Source organism: Abrus precatorius, unplaced genomic scaffold (assembly GCF_003935025.1).
Source record: "Abrus precatorius isolate BTA unplaced genomic scaffold, Abrus_2018 Scaffold10, whole genome shotgun sequence".
Taxonomy (NCBI): Eukaryota; Viridiplantae; Streptophyta; class Magnoliopsida; order Fabales; family Fabaceae; genus Abrus; species Abrus precatorius.
Window position 1 is genome coordinate 7,885,287 of NW_020874292.1, and position 21,784 is coordinate 7,907,070.

Consider the following 21,784-nt stretch of genomic DNA (forward strand, 5'->3'; position numbering starts at 1 on the left):
AAAGTCCTATTTTTGAAGAGGGGAAAAATTGTAATAAGTAAAATTAGAAGTTTGATTAGCAAGTTAGTTTCCTTTCTATTTTAAATACAATAGTTAGTCAAAAGTTAATAGATAGGTTGCTTAAAATAGAAGTTAGCTATAATTGGAGGGAAACTCAGATTATGTAGGAATCAAGCGGATATAAATAAACACCCTTATGTATATTTACAGGATTGATGAATAAAAGTTCATAGAGAGTGAGTGAGGTTTCAATTGGGTAATTCTACTCCCAATTGTTACGAAACCCAGATCTTGTAAGGAAGGAAGAAACCTAACCATGAAAGCAAGATACGAAGAAAGAAAGAAACCTAAGAGCTTCAATTAAAATAATGTCGTTTGACAATAGGTGCCGCACTAGCTTCCTAAAATGACATCTTTTTTGCCAACTGGATGTCTGAGATGACATTTAATGTGACAACTCAGTCTTCTATCACAGTTTCTTAACAGAGTCTGAGCTCAGAGACTAAAATGAATGACGGAGAAGGAAGTTGTGAACTAACATTATATTTTAAATATCTCAAACTAAAATGTTGGACTCAAACTCTCTCGAAAACTAAAGTAGGAGTTTAATCTATAATAAAACTTTGTGTATTAGTGTACGTTCATGCATGCTTAAACAAAACTTCATTTAATGAAGTTTGGAATCATAGCTACTAGCTTTCAATTTAAGAGCTCTCGTTATTTGTTAATAATAATAATAATAGCTCACTCAAATTTTTTAAGTTGCTTTGATGATATTATTGAGAAATTCCATTAATTTTCTCTCTATGCGATTTGAGATGAACGATTAATAAATAAATAAAGAAATGACACTACAAATTTTAATGTGAAATTTTTCCTCAATGTAAAACGAAAAAAATCATAGAATCCTAAGATCCAAATAAATAAAAACTCTAAAACAAAGTACGATTATAAAACCTTTCTTAATACGAGTAAGAGTTTATTTCAATCTCATCTAATAGAAATGATACATAATACAAGTTTAGTGAAATTATAGAATAGAGATTTTTTTACTCTTGAAAAAGATTAAAAAACTCGTTAGCTCTCACCTCTGTTATGATTTTTTTTCTCTTTGTACAGTGATAAAAATTATGATGTGGTTTCTTTCAAAAATAGATATTAAATACTTCTCATCTTTCAAGAACCGTAAAAAAGATTATCAATTTAAGATAAATATGTATATTCTAAAGAGTCAAAAGACAAGTTTGATGGAAAATCTACTTTTGCAGAGAAATTAAACGAAGTAATCTCTATATATATATATGTAATGTTAACAATACATTCATTAAATCATTATCTTTCTAATACATTGATTCCCAATCATTAAAATAGTGTGCTTTTTAATGTTAACAATGCACTCATAAGTATAACTTGTTAAACAAGAAGTAAATTTCACACAATTTTTGTCCAACAATAAAATAGTGTGTTTGAAAATGTATTAAGTGATTCATCTACAGCTATGAAATTGATCTTGAAAGGAAATATAAACCCACACCTTTGTGTATCAATAATCATCTCTGGTATTCAAAGATTAAGAGGAGGGATTGGATTGTTCAAATTTCTCACACTGTCAGAGATAGAAATTGGGTAGCAAATTGCTCTCACTTACAACATTTAGAGACTCCAAATTTGGGAGCAACCTCCTTGGAATGTATACGATGATTGTGTTCGTGTCTCGTTTCTTCGTAGAAGCCTAGTTTAGTGGGACCTAAACCCCTACATGTATACCCCAAAAAAAATGTATGCTGACATTTGTTAAAAAAATTGTTAATCTATAAAAAAATGATCTTGTAAATAAGAGCAACAAAAACTAACAACAACATGACATAACATCTGCACTCTAAGGTTTTTTAGTGTATTTTTGTTTTCTTTACACATTAAAAATTGACGTATCGCCCATTATGATCTATGCTTTCAAGGGTTGAGATTTGACATTAATTTTTTTTTAATTTTCTTTCAACTTTGTCCAAATTTTAAAATTTAATTTGGATTTTAGTTTATCTCTTGTATTTGTTTAAGTTTGAATTTAAAATTTAAACTTTTCTTTATTTTAACAAAGATTCAAAATTGAAGTAAATTTTTTTTTCTATTTGTTGATTGAAATTTAGTTAAAGTAGGAAGAAAACTAAAATTTAAAATCCTAATACTAATTAAGTTGCACTATCAATTTATTTTAAACAAATTTAGTTAAATTCACTTATTTTAATAATTAATTTTAAATAAATTTATATTAATACATTTTTTTGAAAAATTATAGTTAAAAAACCACAAAGACTAAACCCTGGACGTATCAATTACATAAGAAAGAAAATACTAACTATGTTGATTTTGTTTTCCTCCTATGTCTCTCACACAACACACAGTGAAGTAAGCTGAATCCAGTTGAAATAAATACATCAAATGATGGGTGATTAATTATAGTTAGATGATAAAATTATGTAAATGTGAATAATATTAGAGCTATCAGAGTTTTGTTGTAAGAAACTACATTTATTTTAGTTTTTTTAATCTTATTATGGAAGAAATGATACTACTGCTTCACACACACACAAAATAAATTTTTTTAAAAGCTATCAAGTGTTCAAATTCATGTAATTAAGTTCAAATTCCCATAATTAAGTATCATAACTAATAGATAATTGATGAAAGAAAAAATGTAGAATTGGACACATACCATACATTAATGTCAAATGTAACCAGCTATTGACAACCATTCAATGAAAGGAGCATTATACACCAGTGACACTATTGTTGGAAAGGTTGATAAGATATTTCAAACTTTATTATGTCGCATCTCGTAATATTTCTAATGTTTTATATTCCTTAGATCCGAAGCCAGAGTGCCAACTTGGCACAATGATTGCAGTTTTTTTATTTAAATAAAGAAATGTCAATTAGGAATTTAATTTAGAGCATTGCTATTCTGTACCTAAAAATATTAATTCAAAAATTAATAAATAATAAAACTTTAAAAATTATGTAAAAGAAATACATACGTTTTATTCCTTAATAATACTCTCTGCCACTTATTATCATAATTTTAACCGATTTATTTATTTTTTACAAAATTTTACACGATAAAAAAATTACATATAATATATATACAGTAAAAAATTTATTTTTGATATATAATTTTTGTAGACGTATTTAATTTTTAAAAAAATTAGTTTAACAATTAAATTAATAAAAATTAATATTTATAAAGAATTATACAAAAATAACCTGTATGAGAGATAAGAGAAAAACTTGATTCACCCTAAAATTTATTATTATCGATTTTTTATTTTGTTAAATTTTAGAAATATTAAAAAAAATTCTTGAATTTAGCATAAATCTGATCTAATCTTATCTGTCTACAAAGTTAGGATGGTACGGCTGCAACGTGTTGGGTGCCCATGTGCTGGCTGCCTGAAACTGAACTAGTTTGTCGACCCTGCTGGACCAACGTTAAACACTGCATAAAATGGATTATTCATAGTTCCCCACATCAACATGCCAGCACCAAATCAATCAAAATTCGAAGTTAAAGAACTCTTAAGAACAAAATTTTATTAAGAGGTGTATTTTAACACACTTAAAAAGTAGTAAACGTGAATCTGACGTAAAGACTATAATTAGTTGCGTTGAAGTAAAAACACATCTGGTTAAACTTGAATTGAAACAAGCTATATAAATCGTAACATGTAACCCACCCTTCTCAGAAATCATACAACTATGCACCCCCAACACTTGCAATTCCCTCATTCGAAAAACACCTCATCTTTCCTTCACATCATCAAGCAGAAAAATTAACCGTGTGACAACTGAAAAGGATAGATTCCTAAACTGGTGGGAGATTACTTTCGTCTGATAGAGAACGAGAACGGATTCAATTCTTCAAGAACACCAACTCAACACTACACAAGACACACGTCCACCCTCCACATGCTCATCATTTTTATCAATACATCAAACACATATTCAAGAACAGAACATATACCCCAGTTAACATAACCGTGTACTAAAGAAGAAACACCCAGCGTCATAAATTATAAATCAAGTTTACAGTAATAATAATAACAATGCTTGGCAATTGGCAAGTGGAAAGTGGAAAGTGGAAAGTGGAAAGAGAGTATATCACAGTCAACATGTGGAATCTGTAATTTTGAACAATTGAGGAAATCTCACCCCAGACCACATAATAACTTAACAAGATCTTCATATGCAATTCCCATTAAGAAAAAGGAATTGAAAAAAGAAAAGAAAAAACAAAAGAGGTGATGAAGAAGCAAACCGAAACCCCCAATCACATGTACAGAAGAGGAGGTATCCTCTGCCTCTGCACTTTCCATGCTTCTCAAGCGGCTAAGAATCCCTCCAGAAAGAGAAGGGACAAAAACCAAACCCCCAAAAAAAAAAAAAACATTTTTTTAAGATTGAAAAATTTCGAGTGTTGAAATGAAATTTGATATCAATAAGCGATGCACTTGAATCCGCTGCAAACCCATAACCAAATAACGAACAAAACGGCGCAGACGAACAAATCAAGGAGGAGAACGACCCACACATGTTTCTTCCAGACGTGTTTTGCCTTCTGGCGATCGAGAGGGAGGGGCTTGGAGTTAGGGAAGGAAACGGCGTCTTCAGAGACGTCGAGCATTGCCGCATCCTTGGAATCATTGGGTTCCATAAGCCGCTTCTTCTTCTTCAAGCATTGGGGTTGGGGAAGAAGAGGCTGAGTCTTGGGAGGGACGGTGTTGTTGTGATTCTGAAGAGCATCGTTGAAGATGGAATGAAATTGGGGCTGAAAGGAGAGAGGAGCGAAGTGGTGTTGGGAAGAGGATAGGGTTTGGCGGAAGGAGGATCGGATTCGGTTGAGGAAAGGGAGGGTTTGGGATTTGAGGAGATGGTGATCGAATATGGCGAAGAAAACGAAGGGAGGGTCTATGAGGAAGGTGTAGGTGTGGTTGCTGACGGTGTGGGAGAAGAGTGAGTGATTGGGAGGGGTTTGTGCGACGCATTCAGATGCCAATGCTTCCATGTTGGGGTGTTGTTCGTTCATGTGTTGGGCAATTATGGTGTTCGATCTCGCAATGCAGACGTAGTGGATCAACTCTGGATTTGAAATCATTGCAGAAAGCAATTGAATTCACTGGATGAGGGACTTGAATTTCAATTGCACGTCATCATTTTCTTCATTAGGGTTTTGCTTTTCGATTTCATCAAATGAGATGAGGGAATGAAGAGAAGAAAAGAGAATAGCGATTCGATTCGATTCGATTGGCTGCGCAGAGTGCCCAACCATAGCCAACTGTCCCTTTCGTTTCTTCTAAATTACCAACTTCTCCTTCCTCTCTTCGTTTCCATCACTTTGCCTTCTCTTCGTTTGGTTTTATGTGAATCAATCAATAATCACGATTGAATTGAGTTATTGAGTGGAGAGAAAAATCTATTGTCAATAATATTATATATATATATACACACACACTTTTTTAAATTGTCAATTTTTAAATTATTATTATTATATAAATTACTTTTTAATCTTATTTAAGAATAAAAAGGTATTATTTGTTTTTTATTAATTTCATCTAGATGACAATATACAGAAATTTATATTATCATTTAATCATGAATTATCTTATAAAAAAATTATTGATTTGTTAATAATTTAAAATTCATATTTATGATGGTTTTTAGTGTAAATTATTTTTTATAACATATTAAAAATAATTTTTTTCATTGTATATTAAAATACATTTTAAAAAAGGTGTTATGCGAAGAGATAAAACAATTATAACGACAAAACTTATTCCACTTTTGTGTATCAATTCTGTTAGTTATTTTATTAGTTTGGTCATACCGAATCACGTGTCGCTTTGACAAATTTTGATTTTTTTAAAGTTTGATAATTAACATTAATTTTAAAAATTATAAAAATCAACTTGTTTTTGTGAGAACTTTAATTATTGATTAAATTATTTTTATGTAGAAGATATATTAATTCATGAAACAATCAGAACTTGTACTTAATTTTTTTGCCCAACTCTAATGTTGGTTATTATGGTGTACAATGTTTGTTCTCAAGTATTAGTCAAAAACAAGAATAAGAAGTTATAAGCATAGTTGAGTTAAAGGAATATTTTCTTTATATAAATTTTATATAGAGGTTAGTAAATTTGTTGTTTAAGAGAGCAAGTAATAGAAAACACTTCACATATGCATGTGTAATAGTTAAATTTTCAATTGAGGTGAAGATGGACTGGAATTTTAATAGGAGTGTAACAATGGTGAAGACATGAGTACATGGCTGCAGGTATTGGTATGGTCGAGGAGATCCACCTTTGATGGTGGACTTGAGTAATGAACTTAAGAAAATGTGCAGATGACATGGATGATGGATATTATAACCTAACAGTTACACCTGTAACGTCGTAAAAATGTTAACTAGGATCATCGTCATGGAGGGACAGCTCCTAAAAGTGCTGCGTAAGTATGACACAGCTTATTGAGTTGTGTTGAAGGTAAAGGCTAATTTTTTATGCTTTTATAATATTTATTTCTTAATAGTTATTTTTCTCATTTAATTATTATATTTAATTAATATGTTTCAAAGTTGGATTTTAGAAAGGATGAGAAGTAAATTTAACGATGTTTAATGGAAATAAAAGATCTGATTTTATTTTAGAAGCTTATTAAACTTACATTAGATTTAATTTTAAATTAAATCTTACTTTTTAGGTTTTTTAATTTTAAATTTATCTCTTTAGTAATTTTTTTATATAACATAATATTTATTGTTTAAGAATTCAGACTCACAAATTATGTAGAAAAGATTATATACATAATTATATAAGTGAAATTGTTTTAAATTTAGAACTATTATCCTCTTACTTGCACCACATGATTTCTTTCACATTGAATATTTTTTAAAAAATCACTTTTGATTTGAAATTTAACTTTTTCTTAATTTTAAAAACCTTATCTCATTAACTTAGTCCTATTTATTATAATAAAAGTATAAATTATTTTGAAGTTTGTAAATTTATTAAATTGAAAGAACATACAATATAACCATATTTTAATATAATAATATATGCACAGTGCAGAAGAAATCCAATAATATAAAATAATAAAAATATAAATTATAGATAAATTATTTATTACAAGTTCTTTAAACTTATAATAAAAATAGCATTCACATTAATTATTTATCTATATATAATTTTTTATAAAAAAAAACACTTTATAATTATTTATAATAAAATAAAGCATTTTAAAATAAAACCCACGCGCTGGCTACACAAAAAGTTGGACAACGATGACTAGGTTGCAGGCCCCCAGGGAGTTGCCTAACCAATTGTCATAAGTGGTGGCGGATATCAAAGAAATGCACAAGCCAAAGATTGACTTATCTTGCAAATTGTCTTCGTCATCAGCAATAACACAGCTTTCATCAATTTTCACTTTTAACCAATGTTAATGGACGCACATTCTCACATGGTGCAAATTCAATGTAGCACATGACCGGTCTAGAGTACAAAAGCAATAACTGTGCATCCCAATTGATTATCCCTTTTACCCCTTTAATGGTTAAAAAAGTTCTAACAGCATCAGATACTAGCATAGTTACAAACAAAGTGGAGTTTCAATCAGTGGAAAAAATTCCACCTGGACTGCCTAGCTGAGTATATGTACCTATCATATCATCAAAGAGTAAAGCCCAAGACGGGTGAGATATGTGCATCCCTCAATAAAAGGTAGGAAAAACTGTTTGATAATAAAATTACAAGAAGCTGGTGGAGACTCAAAATGAGCAAAGAAAAAAGGGCCTCCTTCATGTTATCCCTAATCCATAATTATGAACACGATAATCCTCTTGAGTAGCCTGGATTTTTGAAGAAATTTTTGATCTGATCATTAATGCTTTATCTCAGCTTTCAGCAATAGGGAGGGTCGAGGAATGCCCACTCAATAATTTGCTCGTATTGAGTGGCAGCATTTACCCATGTGTAGTCTCTCGTCATACCTCTTATCATCAATCCCTCCCAAGAAGACTTGTATTCATTATACGTTTGAATGGCATATCTTAGAGCCTGTCAAAATAAATGAAATTTAAGTCCACGATCACGACAACAGCCAAAAAGGACAAGAGAGAGAGAGAGAGAGAAACGTTGTGGTGGGAAATATCATAAAATGAGCAAAGTTAGCCAATACTTCCCACATTCTAACATGTCAATCCACCATAGACTGCATGGAATAGATTGGTACAGACTCCTCAATGTTTTAGTAACTTGATATGGGTGTTTTTAACACCTAAAGGCCGGTAACAAGATTCCAGAAGCCATCCCAAAGATAGCAATTAGAAATAGCAATGGTAAACCACCAAACGTGCCGTCAGTGTCAATAGACCAAGGACAGCACCCCAATGAACTCAGACAAGAATATATTGGTTTTGATAAAATTATGCTTATCCATATTAGCCTATAGCTTGCTTTCTATCCAGAGATGGTCTCCTTCCCCCATACACAAAAAGGAGAAAGGAAGACAAGGAGAGCGCGCACAAGTTCACAACTACAAACTTATATTGTAACCTTTTGATAATCAACAAGGAATAGATGAGAAAACTCCGGTCAATTTGCAAAAGACAAACAACAGAACTTTCTAGATTGAAATATTAAGATGCTGCCAGGGTATGCTTATATATGAAAACAATGAAATTTATGAAAAGAACATCAAGCTTACCGTTAACATGCTATCCTTCGTCAGGGGAGAAAATGTCCACCTGTGAGTGAAGTTCAAAACAATGTCAAACAATTTAATAAGCATATTCATATTGTATTAGTGAAATTTTGGGGCTATCGCATGAATCAATAGATTTAGAAAGCTAACCATTAGTCAAGTATAAATAAATGGCCCCTTTCTTGTTAACTTCGATATCTATTTTTTCACAACTCAAGTCAGTTGTGAGTTGTGACCACCTAATCTGCGCTTACAATGTATATTTATAATTGGCATGGTTACAAGCCATCACCTTTTATCCAGGCTTGTACACAATTATGGGAGTTTATCTGATTGCTGAATTATATTTACGTACTTAGACAAATTCACAGCATTATAGCAACAAATTTAAATATAAGAGCCAGCCATGCATATTATACGTTCCATATTTTTATCACCCCATATTATGTTAGTTTTACTTGGACCGACAAACTGTAAGATAATAAAGGAAAAATGGCAATTGGATAATTGAAGGAAAAAAATCCAAGCCGTGGGCAACATACCCAGTGCCTTCACCATCTCCTTCTTCAGCAAATGGATTAAAATTTTGAACAGTATCCTGTAAAGAATTAAAGAGAAAGTCATCAAGGCAAAGAAATCATATTGAATTAGTCAACTGCTTACATTTTCTTGACTTACTCTTAGTCCCCCAGTTTCATGAACCACAGGTATAGTTCCATATCTCATTGCATACAACTGATTCAGTCCACAGGGCTCGAATGCAGATGGCATTAACAGTATATCACAGCTGATCATACCAGAAATACGGTAAGAAGGTGCACATACAGTAAGAAAATTTTGAATGACCCAACAATTTCTTAGAAAAGATGAAATTAATCGGAATGCACTGACAAAGTAAAGTTTTGTTACCCTGCAGTTATTTTATGAGATATTGGAACATTAAATCCCACCCAACCCCGAAATTTATTTCTATACGCTGACTCTGTTTCTCTCATCCAATCTTCATAAATAGGGTTTCCTGAACCAAGCATTACCTGATAAAAAAAAAGAAAAGAAAAATAACTAGAAAGTCCCAACCATTTAGGAGGGCCACAAATATAAAACATATTTCTCAGAAGTTATACTTAAATCTGTCAATTAGAATTCAAGGGGCCTCAAATACTCTCAAATGAAATTATTCACAAAAGGAGCGAGGTTGCATTTTAAAAAATGATCTACCAAATGGAATTTTTTTATGGTAAGTATCAAGATGTTTAAAATGGTATTTAGCACCTATATTCTGCAATATCTGAAGATATATTTTACATCCTACCAGTAAACATAGCCTACATTTACATACCACCAAACCATGGATTTAATTATTTGGCACAGCATGTGTTGTTTTTATAGAATTGATTTACAAAATCACTTACAAACTGAACATCATCTTCAATGAGTTCTGGAATTGCCAAGCGAATCAGGTCAATACCTTTCTGGTAGTCTAGTCTTCCAATGAATCCAATCTACAAATTTCAGCAATAGTCAATACCGGTAAGAGTGAGTAAGATTATTACCGTACAAATAACAAACTAACCAATGGACAATCAGGCCTCACTGGAAGACCCAATTCCTTCTGCAAGGAAATTTTGCATTTGGCCTGTACATTACAGATATTTAAGGTAAGCCAAGTTCAGCTAAAGAAAGAAGAGGGATGATAGACAGAAGACTGAAGCAACCTTCCCCGAAAGGTCATCAGCGGAATAGTTGCAAGCAATATGTTCATCGGATGATGGATCCCATTCAGTGACATCAATTCCATTTGTGATTCCTAGTCAAAAATAAAACTATTACAAGATTGAGGATCAAGGCACATCATTCAGAAAATAATTAACAACATATTTTCTTGTTTTGGTTTCTAATTCCCATATATTGACTCACAACTACTTGTACAAGTCAAAGCATTAGACACGATCGTGAGGGAAAAAAAATAATGACAAAAGCATTCCTTTGCTACTAAATTTATGAAATCAAATAGGGCTGCTATTTTGAAAACAAACTATAGGGGGTTCAACAATTTTCTATTGAAATACAAACCAATATCATTACAGCAAACTATATGACACGAATCAAGATTTCAAAACAAATACACAACTTTTACAAGTCCAAAGTAGCATTAGCATTTTTTCACAAGTGCATTACATAAATGAGTTGCAAAAAATTATTTGAATAAAACAGCTTGATGAAAAAACAAAATGGAAATTAATAGAGCCCTTCTAACTGTGACCTTTTCCTTTTGGTAGTATTCAACTCCAGTAGCTAACATCCCTCAACTTAAAATAAAATAAAAAGAGAGAGAGAATAACTAGTTCTATCTTTTTTATGCTTTAATGATCCTTAAACAAATGACCAAAGCATCACATAAATTTTTGTGAGCAGAAAATAAGATCTGTTAATATTAGCACTCCACATGAACACCATATAGCAATTAACAATTAAGCAACACTGAGGTGCAATATAGCAGCAATTGAAGGTTGTATAGGCTTCTATGCATTTTTTATGAAGAAAAAATCTTGCAAGTCGATATTCAGATATGAAAGTCTTCTAATCAATTCATTAGAAGATTTCTTGTCACATTGGTGTCTCAAATTTCTGACACCCAGTTCTTTGCCATCAAAACCAGTTAACATGAAAGAGTGCTTTCAAGTAGGATTTGATTCACAACAGAGTAAAAAAAAACTTTAGATGTACAATGACTATTAATTGAGAGTATCACAAGGTCCCTGAGTAACTAGCAAAATTTGTTATTCACTCTGCTGCTCATTAGTTTTTGCAAGTTTACATTCAAGTCAACCTACTGTATGGGTGTCAAAGTCCAATAACATCACCTTAAATCTATAAAATACAATCTGAAACTTTTATTGGAAATACACATTTCCACTGAAGAGAATTATTTGCCCCAAAGTAGTGTTTAACTTGCTCAAAGAATTACAGTTCCTTCAGGTTATACATCACATTATCAACTCCAAAATTCTTCAGCCATAAATAAGCCTTTCATATCGTATAAGAGTTTGAAAATGTATGATAGAAGAAAAAAAAAATACCAGTGAGAATACTTCTTCGACTACTTAATAACTCATGTAGACCATGTCCACCTTCAGTAGTTGTTATCTCCCAGGAATAGCCCTGGAAAAGGGAGGCAGAACTTTACGCATTGCATATTGTTACACAATAAATACAAGATGCTTGTCTTATACAAGATTGTTAATTTGTTATGACATCATAGTGACGTAAGGTTTTAACTTCTGGGCGATCAAAAAAATTTTAAAATGAGTGGCCAATATAAGGAACAGAAGAATAGCGACCAACATAGAAATACTACTTGATAAAACAGAAGGAAGCAAAATATATGATATGCAGTATTCTGACCTTGCTTACTGCTACTATCCGGTCAGCTGTAACAATGGCACCTTTTAGAAAGTTGACAGCTTCACCTGTGTCAAGAGCATGCATCCTTGCCCACGTAGGGAACACCCATTCCAGTGCTCCCCGCCATTCTGGAGGCAGCCCCAAATTACTATATGTAATTGCAGGCTCCACTCCCTAACATATAATTTCATCAGCTTCATTGAACTACACTTAAAGGTGTGCGATACACCATCTAAGAATTTATAACAACTACTTCTGTAGGTTATTACTCACACACTTTCATCCAGAATCCTTACAATCCATATTTCTTGAATTAATATTAATATACATTATATACAGAAAAGCGTAATGCACCATATTTGTAGCATCACAGATCAAAGACACATTTTTCCAAGACAACATACTAACAGAAATGAGCATCTTTGATATGAATACACAGCCATAATCATGTTCAAATCATGCATTTCAATGTGACAATGACCAACACATTTGCATTCTATGTATTAACCAACTTCAAAATAAATCCGACCAAATGGGATTGTGCTTGTCTGTTGGCGGCATAAACTTCAAGATAAAAGTAATAATTTTTATTTTTTAACAATGTATTTATCTATTAGGTCTTTCAGGATCAATCTGTCTAAGTTCTGTTGTTGATGCTTGAAAACTCATTTCCGAAGGCAGAGATCAAAGCATGATACTATTGCCGCCACTCTTAGTAATGTCTCCAAAAAATAAAATAAAATGAATTAACTTACCTGATGTGCTATATTATGTATCACTAATATACTACGAGCATCCTTATATACCCCATGCGGACGATACTTTGCTGCCAAAAGTCTGCACAACAATCAAAGTACCAGTACTTATCCTCAGTAAGACAATAATACAACTCAAACAAATCACAAGAAACTTCAAATGAAACGTAAAAGTGTGAAATCCACATTATTGATTTTAGGTCTTCATAAGATAAACTTTTAGCGTCATTGACAGCTATTTATGGATAGCCTATTATTAATTTTGGTCTTCATAAGATGAAATGAAGTTTTTAACATCCTTACTATGGTTTTTTATGATGCTGAGAATCACAACGGGAAAAGTTGTCCCTAAGAGATTTGTTTATACTAGAATAGAATAAAGTATTACAACTCTCATGGGAGTGGTAGTATGAGGAAATAAAAAACAAAGGAAAATCTAAGTTTCTAAAACAAATAGAAAATTGCAGCACTTTAGGGGAGATATTGGAAGAAAGATAATATTTATTAAAGCAAATGTACTTGCTTTATTTTAAAGAAAAATTTGGACAGATATAGTATGGTTGGGGGAAAAGCAGAGATTGAATATCTTCATAGGAAAAGAAAGGTGTAGGGGGGTTGATAAAAAGGGAGGATAAAGGTAGGTATGCATACACCGGAACTAGGCTGGCATGCCAATCATTAACAAGGAATAAACAATTTTCCCCATAACTGAACCCTCCCAATGATAGCACCAGTGGAGCTTCACATGCTGCATGGCAAAGTAAAGTGAACCGAAACTGTAAAACCAAGTGAGAAGGAAATTTCATCATTATTCATGAATGTGTAACACCAATCTAGCATCAAAGCTAGAACTAAGAAGAATATACCTGATTATCCCCAAAAGTCCCATACTTGTCTCCATATGGATTCCCTGGTCTATGGTAAGAGGGGTGATCCACAAATACCTGAAACAACGATGTGCACCGAGTATCATCAACATAGAAAATACACGTCAAAAATAGATGCTACTAGGTAAGAAATCAAATGTCTTTAGCAAACCAAGACAATAAACCCTTGTTTGATGTCTATTACATTGATCACACAGGGCCACTAAGGTCAGTGAAAAACTAACTTCTCCAAAGAGTACCAAATGCATTTAAAAATTAAAATATAAGTATATCAAACTTCATACCCAATCAACACCTTGCCTATATTCATGGAAAAACCCAACTTCTTGAGCACCCCCAAAGCAATACACTTTGATCCGATCAAGATCAACTGCATCAGATAACTTATCATCCTCAGAAGTACCATGAATATATCTAGGCGAGACAACCATCACACGGTGTCCACGAGCTGCCAGTGCTATTGGCAAAGAGCCACAAACATCAGCAAGGCCACCAGTCTTCGAATACGGTGCAGCTTCAGCAGTCACAAAAACAATGTTGTAGGAGACTCTAGTCTGAGCTTTCTCCTCTTCTATATCCTCAACCACAGGTTCTTCAACTTCATCGCTACTAGAAGCTTCTTCACTCACATTCCCTGCATGTCACACTCTCATAATAAACTCTCCAGCACTGAAAAACCATAACATCCTCCAAAACCATAATAACAGTACACCACTTTTTCAATTCAATACAAAATAACACAGAAATATAACTTAACATGTGTCTTTGAATTTTAAAATGGAAAAATAAGGAAAGAAAAATGAGAAAAAAAAAACCGTGTTCACACCACTCACCAGACTCAGGAATCAAGCGAAAGCCAACAAGATAGCCAAAAGCATCGATTTCTCTGGATAACACGAGAGCTCTTTCTTCTTTGTGGTGAGAGACTTCATCGTCGAAGGCGAAGGGACCGTCTGGTGAAGCGGCGGCACCGCCTTGAGTGTCGCCGGGAAATGATCGTAGGATGGCGTTTTTTGTTGTTCTTTTGAGGAAAGAAGGGAAACAGAGTTGCCTTATTAACGGTGAATGGTAGCGATGCTGAGTTGGCGGTGGTGATGATGACGTAAGAGGACGCAGAAGAAGAGGAACAAGTTGCAGAGACTCCATGCCTTTTGGAGGGGAGAGAGAGAGAGAGAGAGAGAGAGGGAGAGGGAAATCCAATGTAGGAGGGAAGGGATCGCGATTGGTGAACGAGGAAGGAAAGAGAAGAAACAAAAAGAAGCAGGGCACAGTGCAGTGGTCACATGACGTGGAAGGGGGAAGTTATAAGTTGGATTTGGAAAGAGAAAAGCGTACTTCCCTCAGATCCAGAAAAAGCGCCAAAACCCAAAACCCATTTACCTTTCTCCTTTTTCTTCTTCTTCTTTAGCACACTATTTCTTCAGTTTTCATGCTACTTTAGAATTTTCTCTCTTCTTTAACGCATTTTTAATTCTTAATGAAAGAAGGAAAGAAACAAAACTCAAAGCTTTTTTTTCTCTTTAAATATTTATCTGTCTTTTTAAGGCATGGTTATTTGATTCTCATTCATACTAGTGTTTATGCTTTGTTTAGCTGAGGAGAAAGAACAAATGAGATAGGGAAGTAAAAGGAAAGGAAGAAGGTTTGGTTGTTTGAATAGGGAGAAAAAAGGAGGGACGGTTTTATTGTTAAATTATTAAATAAAATAAATATAATTTTAAAATATGAAAACATTTGCTTACTAGAAAAAAAAATGATGATAAATATATTTGTTTACCTTTTTTATTCATATGAAAATTGAAAGAAAAAAAAAACCCTTCTAAACAACATTTTTTTTCTGCTTTTCTTCTCACCCTTTTGTTACTTTTCTTACTATTTTGTTTTCTCTGTTTCAGATGTCATCTCCAAATATCCCTAATCTCTAACAAAAAAGACAAAATGAAAGAAATAGTGTCAAAATAACATCAATATATTGAAAGCAATTTTTCATTAAGCTTTTAATGTAATTTGATGCCTGTTTTTATTTAAGTTTAACAGTATTTCGTTCTTGGACTCATACATTCAAGATCAGGAATAGTTCAGCCTTACAAATAATATCTATAAATAAAATAAAATAAAAATAAACAAATTTAACTGAAGAAAAATAGAGAAAGGGACATGAGATTGATTGGTTTACAATAGATGGCCGTACATTCTTCTTCTTGACATTTATCCGTTGCGAATTACTTAACATTTATATGAATCATATTTATCAATAGATTTACTACTCAGTGTGAGAATTCACATTGTGAGAATGTGTTAAAAGCTTCATGTGATTAAAATGTGTTAACAATTGATAGAATCAAAGAGAAGGACAATACAATTTTGATGTTTCATCCTTTAATTTCTCTATTTATTTGATTAAAATGCCATAGTCTTCGATATAGTTTAAACAAATTCCACAATAAAAAAAAAATAGTTAAAATCCATATATACCTAAATTTAAATATAGCAATGACCAACTGTTACCGTAACATGGTCATATTTGAAATTCATCACAAAATCAATAAGTAAAAGTAAAGCTTCACCCTCACAATCTCAAACAAAAGTCAAGAAAAGACTCACTCACGAGCACAAATCAAGTTTCTTCAATAATACTTCTTGTCATAGTTATTTTGGAGTTATTTCACCAAATATTTTTTATAAACATTAAACTATATTAATTAAATCATTGAATAGTGTAATATTAATATGTTGATCAAATATAAGTTTTAAAAGAATCAAACCTCCATACGTATAAAGCTTATGACTGATATTTACTCATATTTTAAAAATATATATCAAGCATTAAAAGAAATTTATTCAATAAATTATCTATTAATTTTTAATTTATATAATTTTTACATACTTAACCCACTTGAGAAAAATATTCAAATTTATAATTAAATTAATAAAATTTAATACTTATAAACAACTTTTAAATGAAATAATTTTGACAATACTTGTAAAGTAATTTGGTCCCTATTCATTGTGTCATGACTACAAAATATCTCACCTCATTAAAAAAAGAAAAAAAAAACAATTTTCTCAGTCATTAAAACTATAAAGAAGTGTCATTATCTACCTTCAACACAAATCTTCTAAAGTTTAAAAAATGCATGCTTAATCTCCCATGAAAACTTACAAAGTCGCACATCTTTTATATAATTATAGGAGGGTATCAAAAATCGAATTTTCAAAAATAAATGACATCAATACTATTTATGGTATCAATGAATTCACTATTGATAATCATGGATATCGTATAACTAAAACATGCTAAAAATGTCACATAAATAAAAAGTGTTAAAAATAGAATTAAGAAAAAAAATTAACTTAAATATCATTACCAACAATCTCATGGCCGTATGAAGCATTAATATAGTGGTAGTAATCAACACAGTAATTCAAAATTATACAATTTTAGTGGAAAGAAAAATACTCAAACAAACATTTATTTATTTTGAACAGAAAAACAAAATTTCAAACATTTTTCTTACATGTGAAACAGCATAAAATGAGGTCCTAGACACTACAATATTGCGTTTTGGGTATGCTTGGGGGGTCGGGTTATAAAATCTCAATATTTATGTTCATGACACGACATCAATGACATTATTAAACTGTCCATGAATAATAAGCACCATTGCATGTCAACGACCAAAGTTCAGAGCACACAAAACATCCTACTATAATTATAATGATGTTTAGAAAAATAATCAAATCAAGCCCAACCGTGGGCTCCGAGGGGAAGGGCCCAATCCTCCACGCCAACATTATCTGGGCTGCCACCTGAAATCCGTCTAGATTGAAGGCGAATCCCATTAATTTTCGGGCCTGGGCTCCTTGGAAACATATGAACTGCAGTGGCCACACCAGAGCTTGGTGAGTCACAGCCCAACCCAAGAGCATAACTTCTCCTCGTGGATGAGTTCCAGTTAGGCCCAGATGAAGCCCGTTGCTTAAACTGAGCCTGACTCCGAGCCTTAGCCTTTGCAGACTGGGTTGGGGCCATATAGCTAGGCACACCTGCACTGTGGTGTCGTTGGTGGAGCCTATATGATATGGGGCTTGATTCTAGAGAGTCATGATTGCCAAGGCCCATGTTAACATGAGTTGAGTCCAGTGTTGTTGCCATGTCCATTTCCACTGTTTTTTCCTCAGACATGTCATCAGTGGCAGTAGTAGCAGTGGTTGTAGTAGCGGCAAGAGTCCTATAAAGGGTCTCACGTGGACCCAAGTGCTTAACATGCTGTGATTGTGATGACATCCAACGTTCCAACCAGTTCCAATCCCATTGGGCCCTTTCACGCTCAATGGCATAGCTTCCAATATCATCACCATTTGGCTCTATCTGCATGTATTGCCTCTGCTGTTGCTGCATGCAAAATCATCAACAATGAAAAATGGATGCATGCAGGAAGGGTTCTCTCTGCAGGAATTTCAAAGAAGAAAAATATATATTGAATAAACAATAACCTGGCAATTAAAGGCATATGCAAGTGCTCTTTCCCTCATCATTGCAGCTTCATGTTTCCTTAAACTATTTTCCTTAATTTGTTGGCTACTTTGTCGCCTATTGTCCCAACCATCTGTGTCTAACATTGCAATGGGGCTCATAAACTTAGGATCTTGTTCCTCAAATTCTCTTTGCTCTTGCTCCACTTTCCTCTGATGTTTCTCGTGTGTTAACTGGAGTCTGCGAGCTCTTACTCTTCCCTGTACTCGCACTAATGCTTGCATGCATCGCATTGTCATCTGTGCTTGCTTGCGCACGTTGTGTCCCCTCACAAGTGCTTGTAGCCTCACTAGACCCTTCAAAGCACGCAGTGCACGCCGAGCCTAAAGATTCAACACCAATCAGATTGACCTTACTTGGGTCGCAATCACTTACCGCATTCAAAGTTGTGGTAAAAAATTCTCACAGTAAACCCATGACAGGCTAGAAAGCAAAGATACTAAAATCAGTTGAAAAAGAGATGGCTTGAGTTTTAAGTATACTTTTAATGGACGGATATGCGCTAGCAACCGACCAAATGATAAAGTTATTTGGTTTTAGGTACAATGATCAAGGTATCATCAACTCTAAGCAATTCATAAATATAGTACTTTCAGATAACCTTTTATTATCCCAAACAAATAAGGAAAATTTTATGTTCCATATATTTTCCCTTTTTAAGTTTAGTTTATGTAAATAACGAATCCATGTGAACTTTAATGTACGAAGAAGAAGAAGAAGAAGAAGGGAGTCATATAGTACAACAGTCTGCAAGTGTCATTCATATATTATTAATACATATAACTAAAAAACTTTTGGAGTGGGTGGCATATTTATGGCCCATACCGAACCAATGAATTGTGATACTACAATGACACATTAAACAACGAATAACAACTTCACCAAAAGAAAACAAGAATAGTTACTCAAAGTTGTAAGAGAAATCCAAAGGGGATCTTACAAGGTAGCCTCTGTAGTATGATTGAATGAGTGTTGCTGCTCTTTCTTCCTTGGAGTGTCGTCCATAACCAGCCAATCTCACAACTCTAGCAGCTGCTTGAGCAGCAGCAACCGCAGCTTCAGCAGCTGCAGCAGTTGCTGCTGCAAAGGCAATGGCATGGTTTCTACCTTCAGTCACTGGTGTTGACGTGTCACTCTCCTCATTGGTCACATCTGGAGAACTCTCAGCAGGAAAATGCTCAACAGACACAACCTCAGGCGCTTCATGTTGCCATTGCTCTTCGTTGTTCTCTTTCTGAAAGTGCAAAACCCCAACATCGATCAACTCCTAATTACCAATCATTTGGAAAATCAAGGAATAATGAAACATCAAATGGAATGTGTTTTGTTTAACATGATGGAGATCTGACATGGGAAGCACATGATGATGGAGATGAATGATGTGATGGGTTAGGTGGTACGATAACTATGTGACACAAATACTAGTAAAATTATTTGATACATGTTCACATGATAGGGGACCATATACTCACATAATTACATACTGTATTGGATTGATGGTCCTAAGAGCCAGGTAGCTCATCCTTTTATGTGGTGGCATAAAAGACAACAACAAAAACAACTAAGAACTTCACTTACCGTACTTATGAAGGAGCTCTTAGCCTTCAATGTGTAAGGTAGAACGCAATGATAACATTAATTATGCTGCGGTTAAGCAATTTCTGCTTTCTTTATGTTTGTTGGGGATTGAGAAAAGGTTCATGACTAATTCAAGAACTTCTACATGAATCGGTGATTAATGACGTAATTCACAATTAGAGTCGTCAAAATATATGTACAAATAGATTAACGTATACAACCAGTTTCGTATTGCCTATTAAAATAACAATTTTTAGTTCTACGATTAGAAAAATGAAAAAGACAATAAATTTTTAAAACAATGCCAGCAAGAAAACCTCCAATTTAGTCTTGGAAACATGCTTAAAACATCAATTTCATGATACGATTTAAAGATTAAGGACTTAATCTTCAAATGATTATTGCTATTATAGGAAAATATCAATTTGATCGCAGCAGTCAGTATAGTGCTTCAACCATTTCGATGATAAATTGTTATCATTTAAGGGAATAGATAATGAAAATTTATGTTCCAAATATCTTTTAACAGTGAGAATGCGTATATACTCGGTAAGCAAACGACTGAAGGACAAAAAGGAAAAGACAAGGGAAGAAAATTCACGAATAATGAGCATTTCATTATGCTTACGGAACTTCAATCAAAGTGCAAAATCCTAAATCAGTAAATTAATTTATATGAATAAAAAAAAGAAATTCATTGGTCGTAAAATAAATAAAAAACTACACGAAAGAAGACAACAAAAAAAAAAAAAAAAACAAGGGAATGAATGAATCACCTTCTTCTCCGTTACCGGCGAGTCCTTAGAAGATGACTTGAAAACTTTCTTCACAGAGGAAAACCAGCTACCTCCTTTCTTCCCCATCTGTGAGGAAAGGATCTGCTTCTTACAGTCACCACCAACATCATATGCATTACCAATTCAGATATGTCAGAACCTTAAAAATCGATTTGTTACCAAAACCTCATGCAACGAAGGAATATATATCTATGTGTACTAAATTTGAGAGAAGAAAACGAGTTTTGATGTGAAACAACAAACCTGCCACTGAGTCGAATGCTGGTGTCTGGAACTTTACGTGTTGTGTGTGTATGTGGCATCTTTTAGATTCATGGGAAAGTGTTGTTTGGTCATTTAGCGGAGTCCTAAGGTTGTGAAATGTGAATTGAGATACAGAATAGAGAGAGAGAGAGAGAGAGAGAGAGGGAGGATGCAGTATCTGAGAGCGTGTGTGTGTGAGAGAGACAGAGATTGTAAGTAACCGTAATCACGCAGGTGGGTGAGAAATAGAATCTAAATATGAAAATATAAAAGGGGATTTAAGTTGTACCTAAAAAATGTTTTATTCAATGTTAATAAATTTAATCGAACTCAGTCATTAATTATTCCATTAGAGTGGATAAATTTATTAATAAATTGTTATAGGATTAAAATTAAGTAATAAAACTTATTAATTTTTTACAATTTAAAATTAATTTATATATTTTATTTATGTATTTATTTATTTAAATTTAAGAGTGTAAGTTATTTTTAATTTATAAAAAATATTTTATTTATTTTTATATTAATTTTTTATAAAAAATTATTTATAAATTTATATAAAATGGGTCTAGATATTTATTGATTAAGAGTGCTAGTAACTTATTTTTTAACATAATTTTTAGTATAATTTTTATTATTTATTACAATGTATTAAAATTATAAAATTATGAATAATAGTAGTTAAATTAGAGTAAGACATGCATAATTTGATAATTTTTATATTTTTTATTAATAATAAAAAAGATATTATAAAATTAATTCTTTTATATTATATTTTCACAAATTTTCATAATGTAAAAATTTGTGATATAAAGATCCATAAAT

General features: G+C 32.7%; 3 protein-coding genes across 7 annotated transcripts; all 3 read right to left on the bottom strand.

Moving 5' to 3' along the window:
* Nucleotides 1-4,049: 4,049 nt before the first annotated feature.
* Nucleotides 4,050-5,442, bottom strand: LOC113852789 (phytolongin Phyl2.2). Its single transcript, XM_027483160.1, has one exon. The coding sequence runs from the start codon at nucleotides 5,147-5,149 to the stop codon at nucleotides 4,490-4,492; it is 660 nt and encodes a 219-aa protein (XP_027338961.1). The 5' UTR covers nucleotides 5,150-5,442; the 3' UTR covers nucleotides 4,050-4,489.
* Nucleotides 5,443-7,454: 2,012 nt separating this feature from the next.
* Nucleotides 7,455-15,458, bottom strand: LOC113852412 (soluble starch synthase 1, chloroplastic/amyloplastic). 2 transcript variants are annotated; one of them, XM_027482643.1, is made up of 15 exons: nucleotides 14,638-15,458; nucleotides 14,089-14,438; nucleotides 13,784-13,861; nucleotides 13,569-13,693; nucleotides 12,918-12,999; nucleotides 12,163-12,336; nucleotides 11,838-11,919; nucleotides 10,473-10,564; nucleotides 10,331-10,393; nucleotides 10,170-10,259; nucleotides 9,667-9,791; nucleotides 9,436-9,544; nucleotides 9,300-9,355; nucleotides 8,761-8,800; nucleotides 7,455-8,111 (listed from the first exon to the last, which is right to left on the bottom strand). In XM_027482643.1, the coding sequence occupies exons 1-15, from the start codon at nucleotides 14,948-14,950 to the stop codon at nucleotides 7,956-7,958; spliced, it is 1,935 nt and encodes a 644-aa protein (XP_027338444.1). In that variant the 5' UTR covers nucleotides 14,951-15,458; the 3' UTR covers nucleotides 7,455-7,955. The 2 variants fall into 2 exon arrangements, with proteins under 2 accessions (XP_027338444.1, XP_027338445.1); XM_027482644.1 differs by having other exon boundaries at nucleotides 7,549-8,111; nucleotides 14,629-14,950.
* A 1,808-nt stretch (nucleotides 15,459-17,266) lies between these two features.
* LOC113873497 (protein IQ-DOMAIN 1-like) lies at nucleotides 17,267-21,157 on the bottom strand. 4 transcript variants are annotated; one of them, XM_027511649.1, is made up of 5 exons: nucleotides 20,960-21,157; nucleotides 20,696-20,797; nucleotides 19,282-19,575; nucleotides 18,302-18,664; nucleotides 17,267-18,200 (listed from the first exon to the last, which is right to left on the bottom strand). In XM_027511649.1, the coding sequence occupies exons 2-5, from the start codon at nucleotides 20,780-20,782 to the stop codon at nucleotides 17,547-17,549; spliced, it is 1,398 nt and encodes a 465-aa protein (XP_027367450.1). In that variant the 5' UTR covers nucleotides 20,783-20,797; nucleotides 20,960-21,157; the 3' UTR covers nucleotides 17,267-17,546. The 4 variants fall into 4 exon arrangements, with proteins under 4 accessions (XP_027367450.1, XP_027367466.1, XP_027367459.1 ...); XM_027511665.1 differs by having other exon boundaries at nucleotides 20,696-20,800; XM_027511658.1 differs by having other exon boundaries at nucleotides 20,696-20,803.
* Nucleotides 21,158-21,784: the final 627 nt, after the last annotated feature.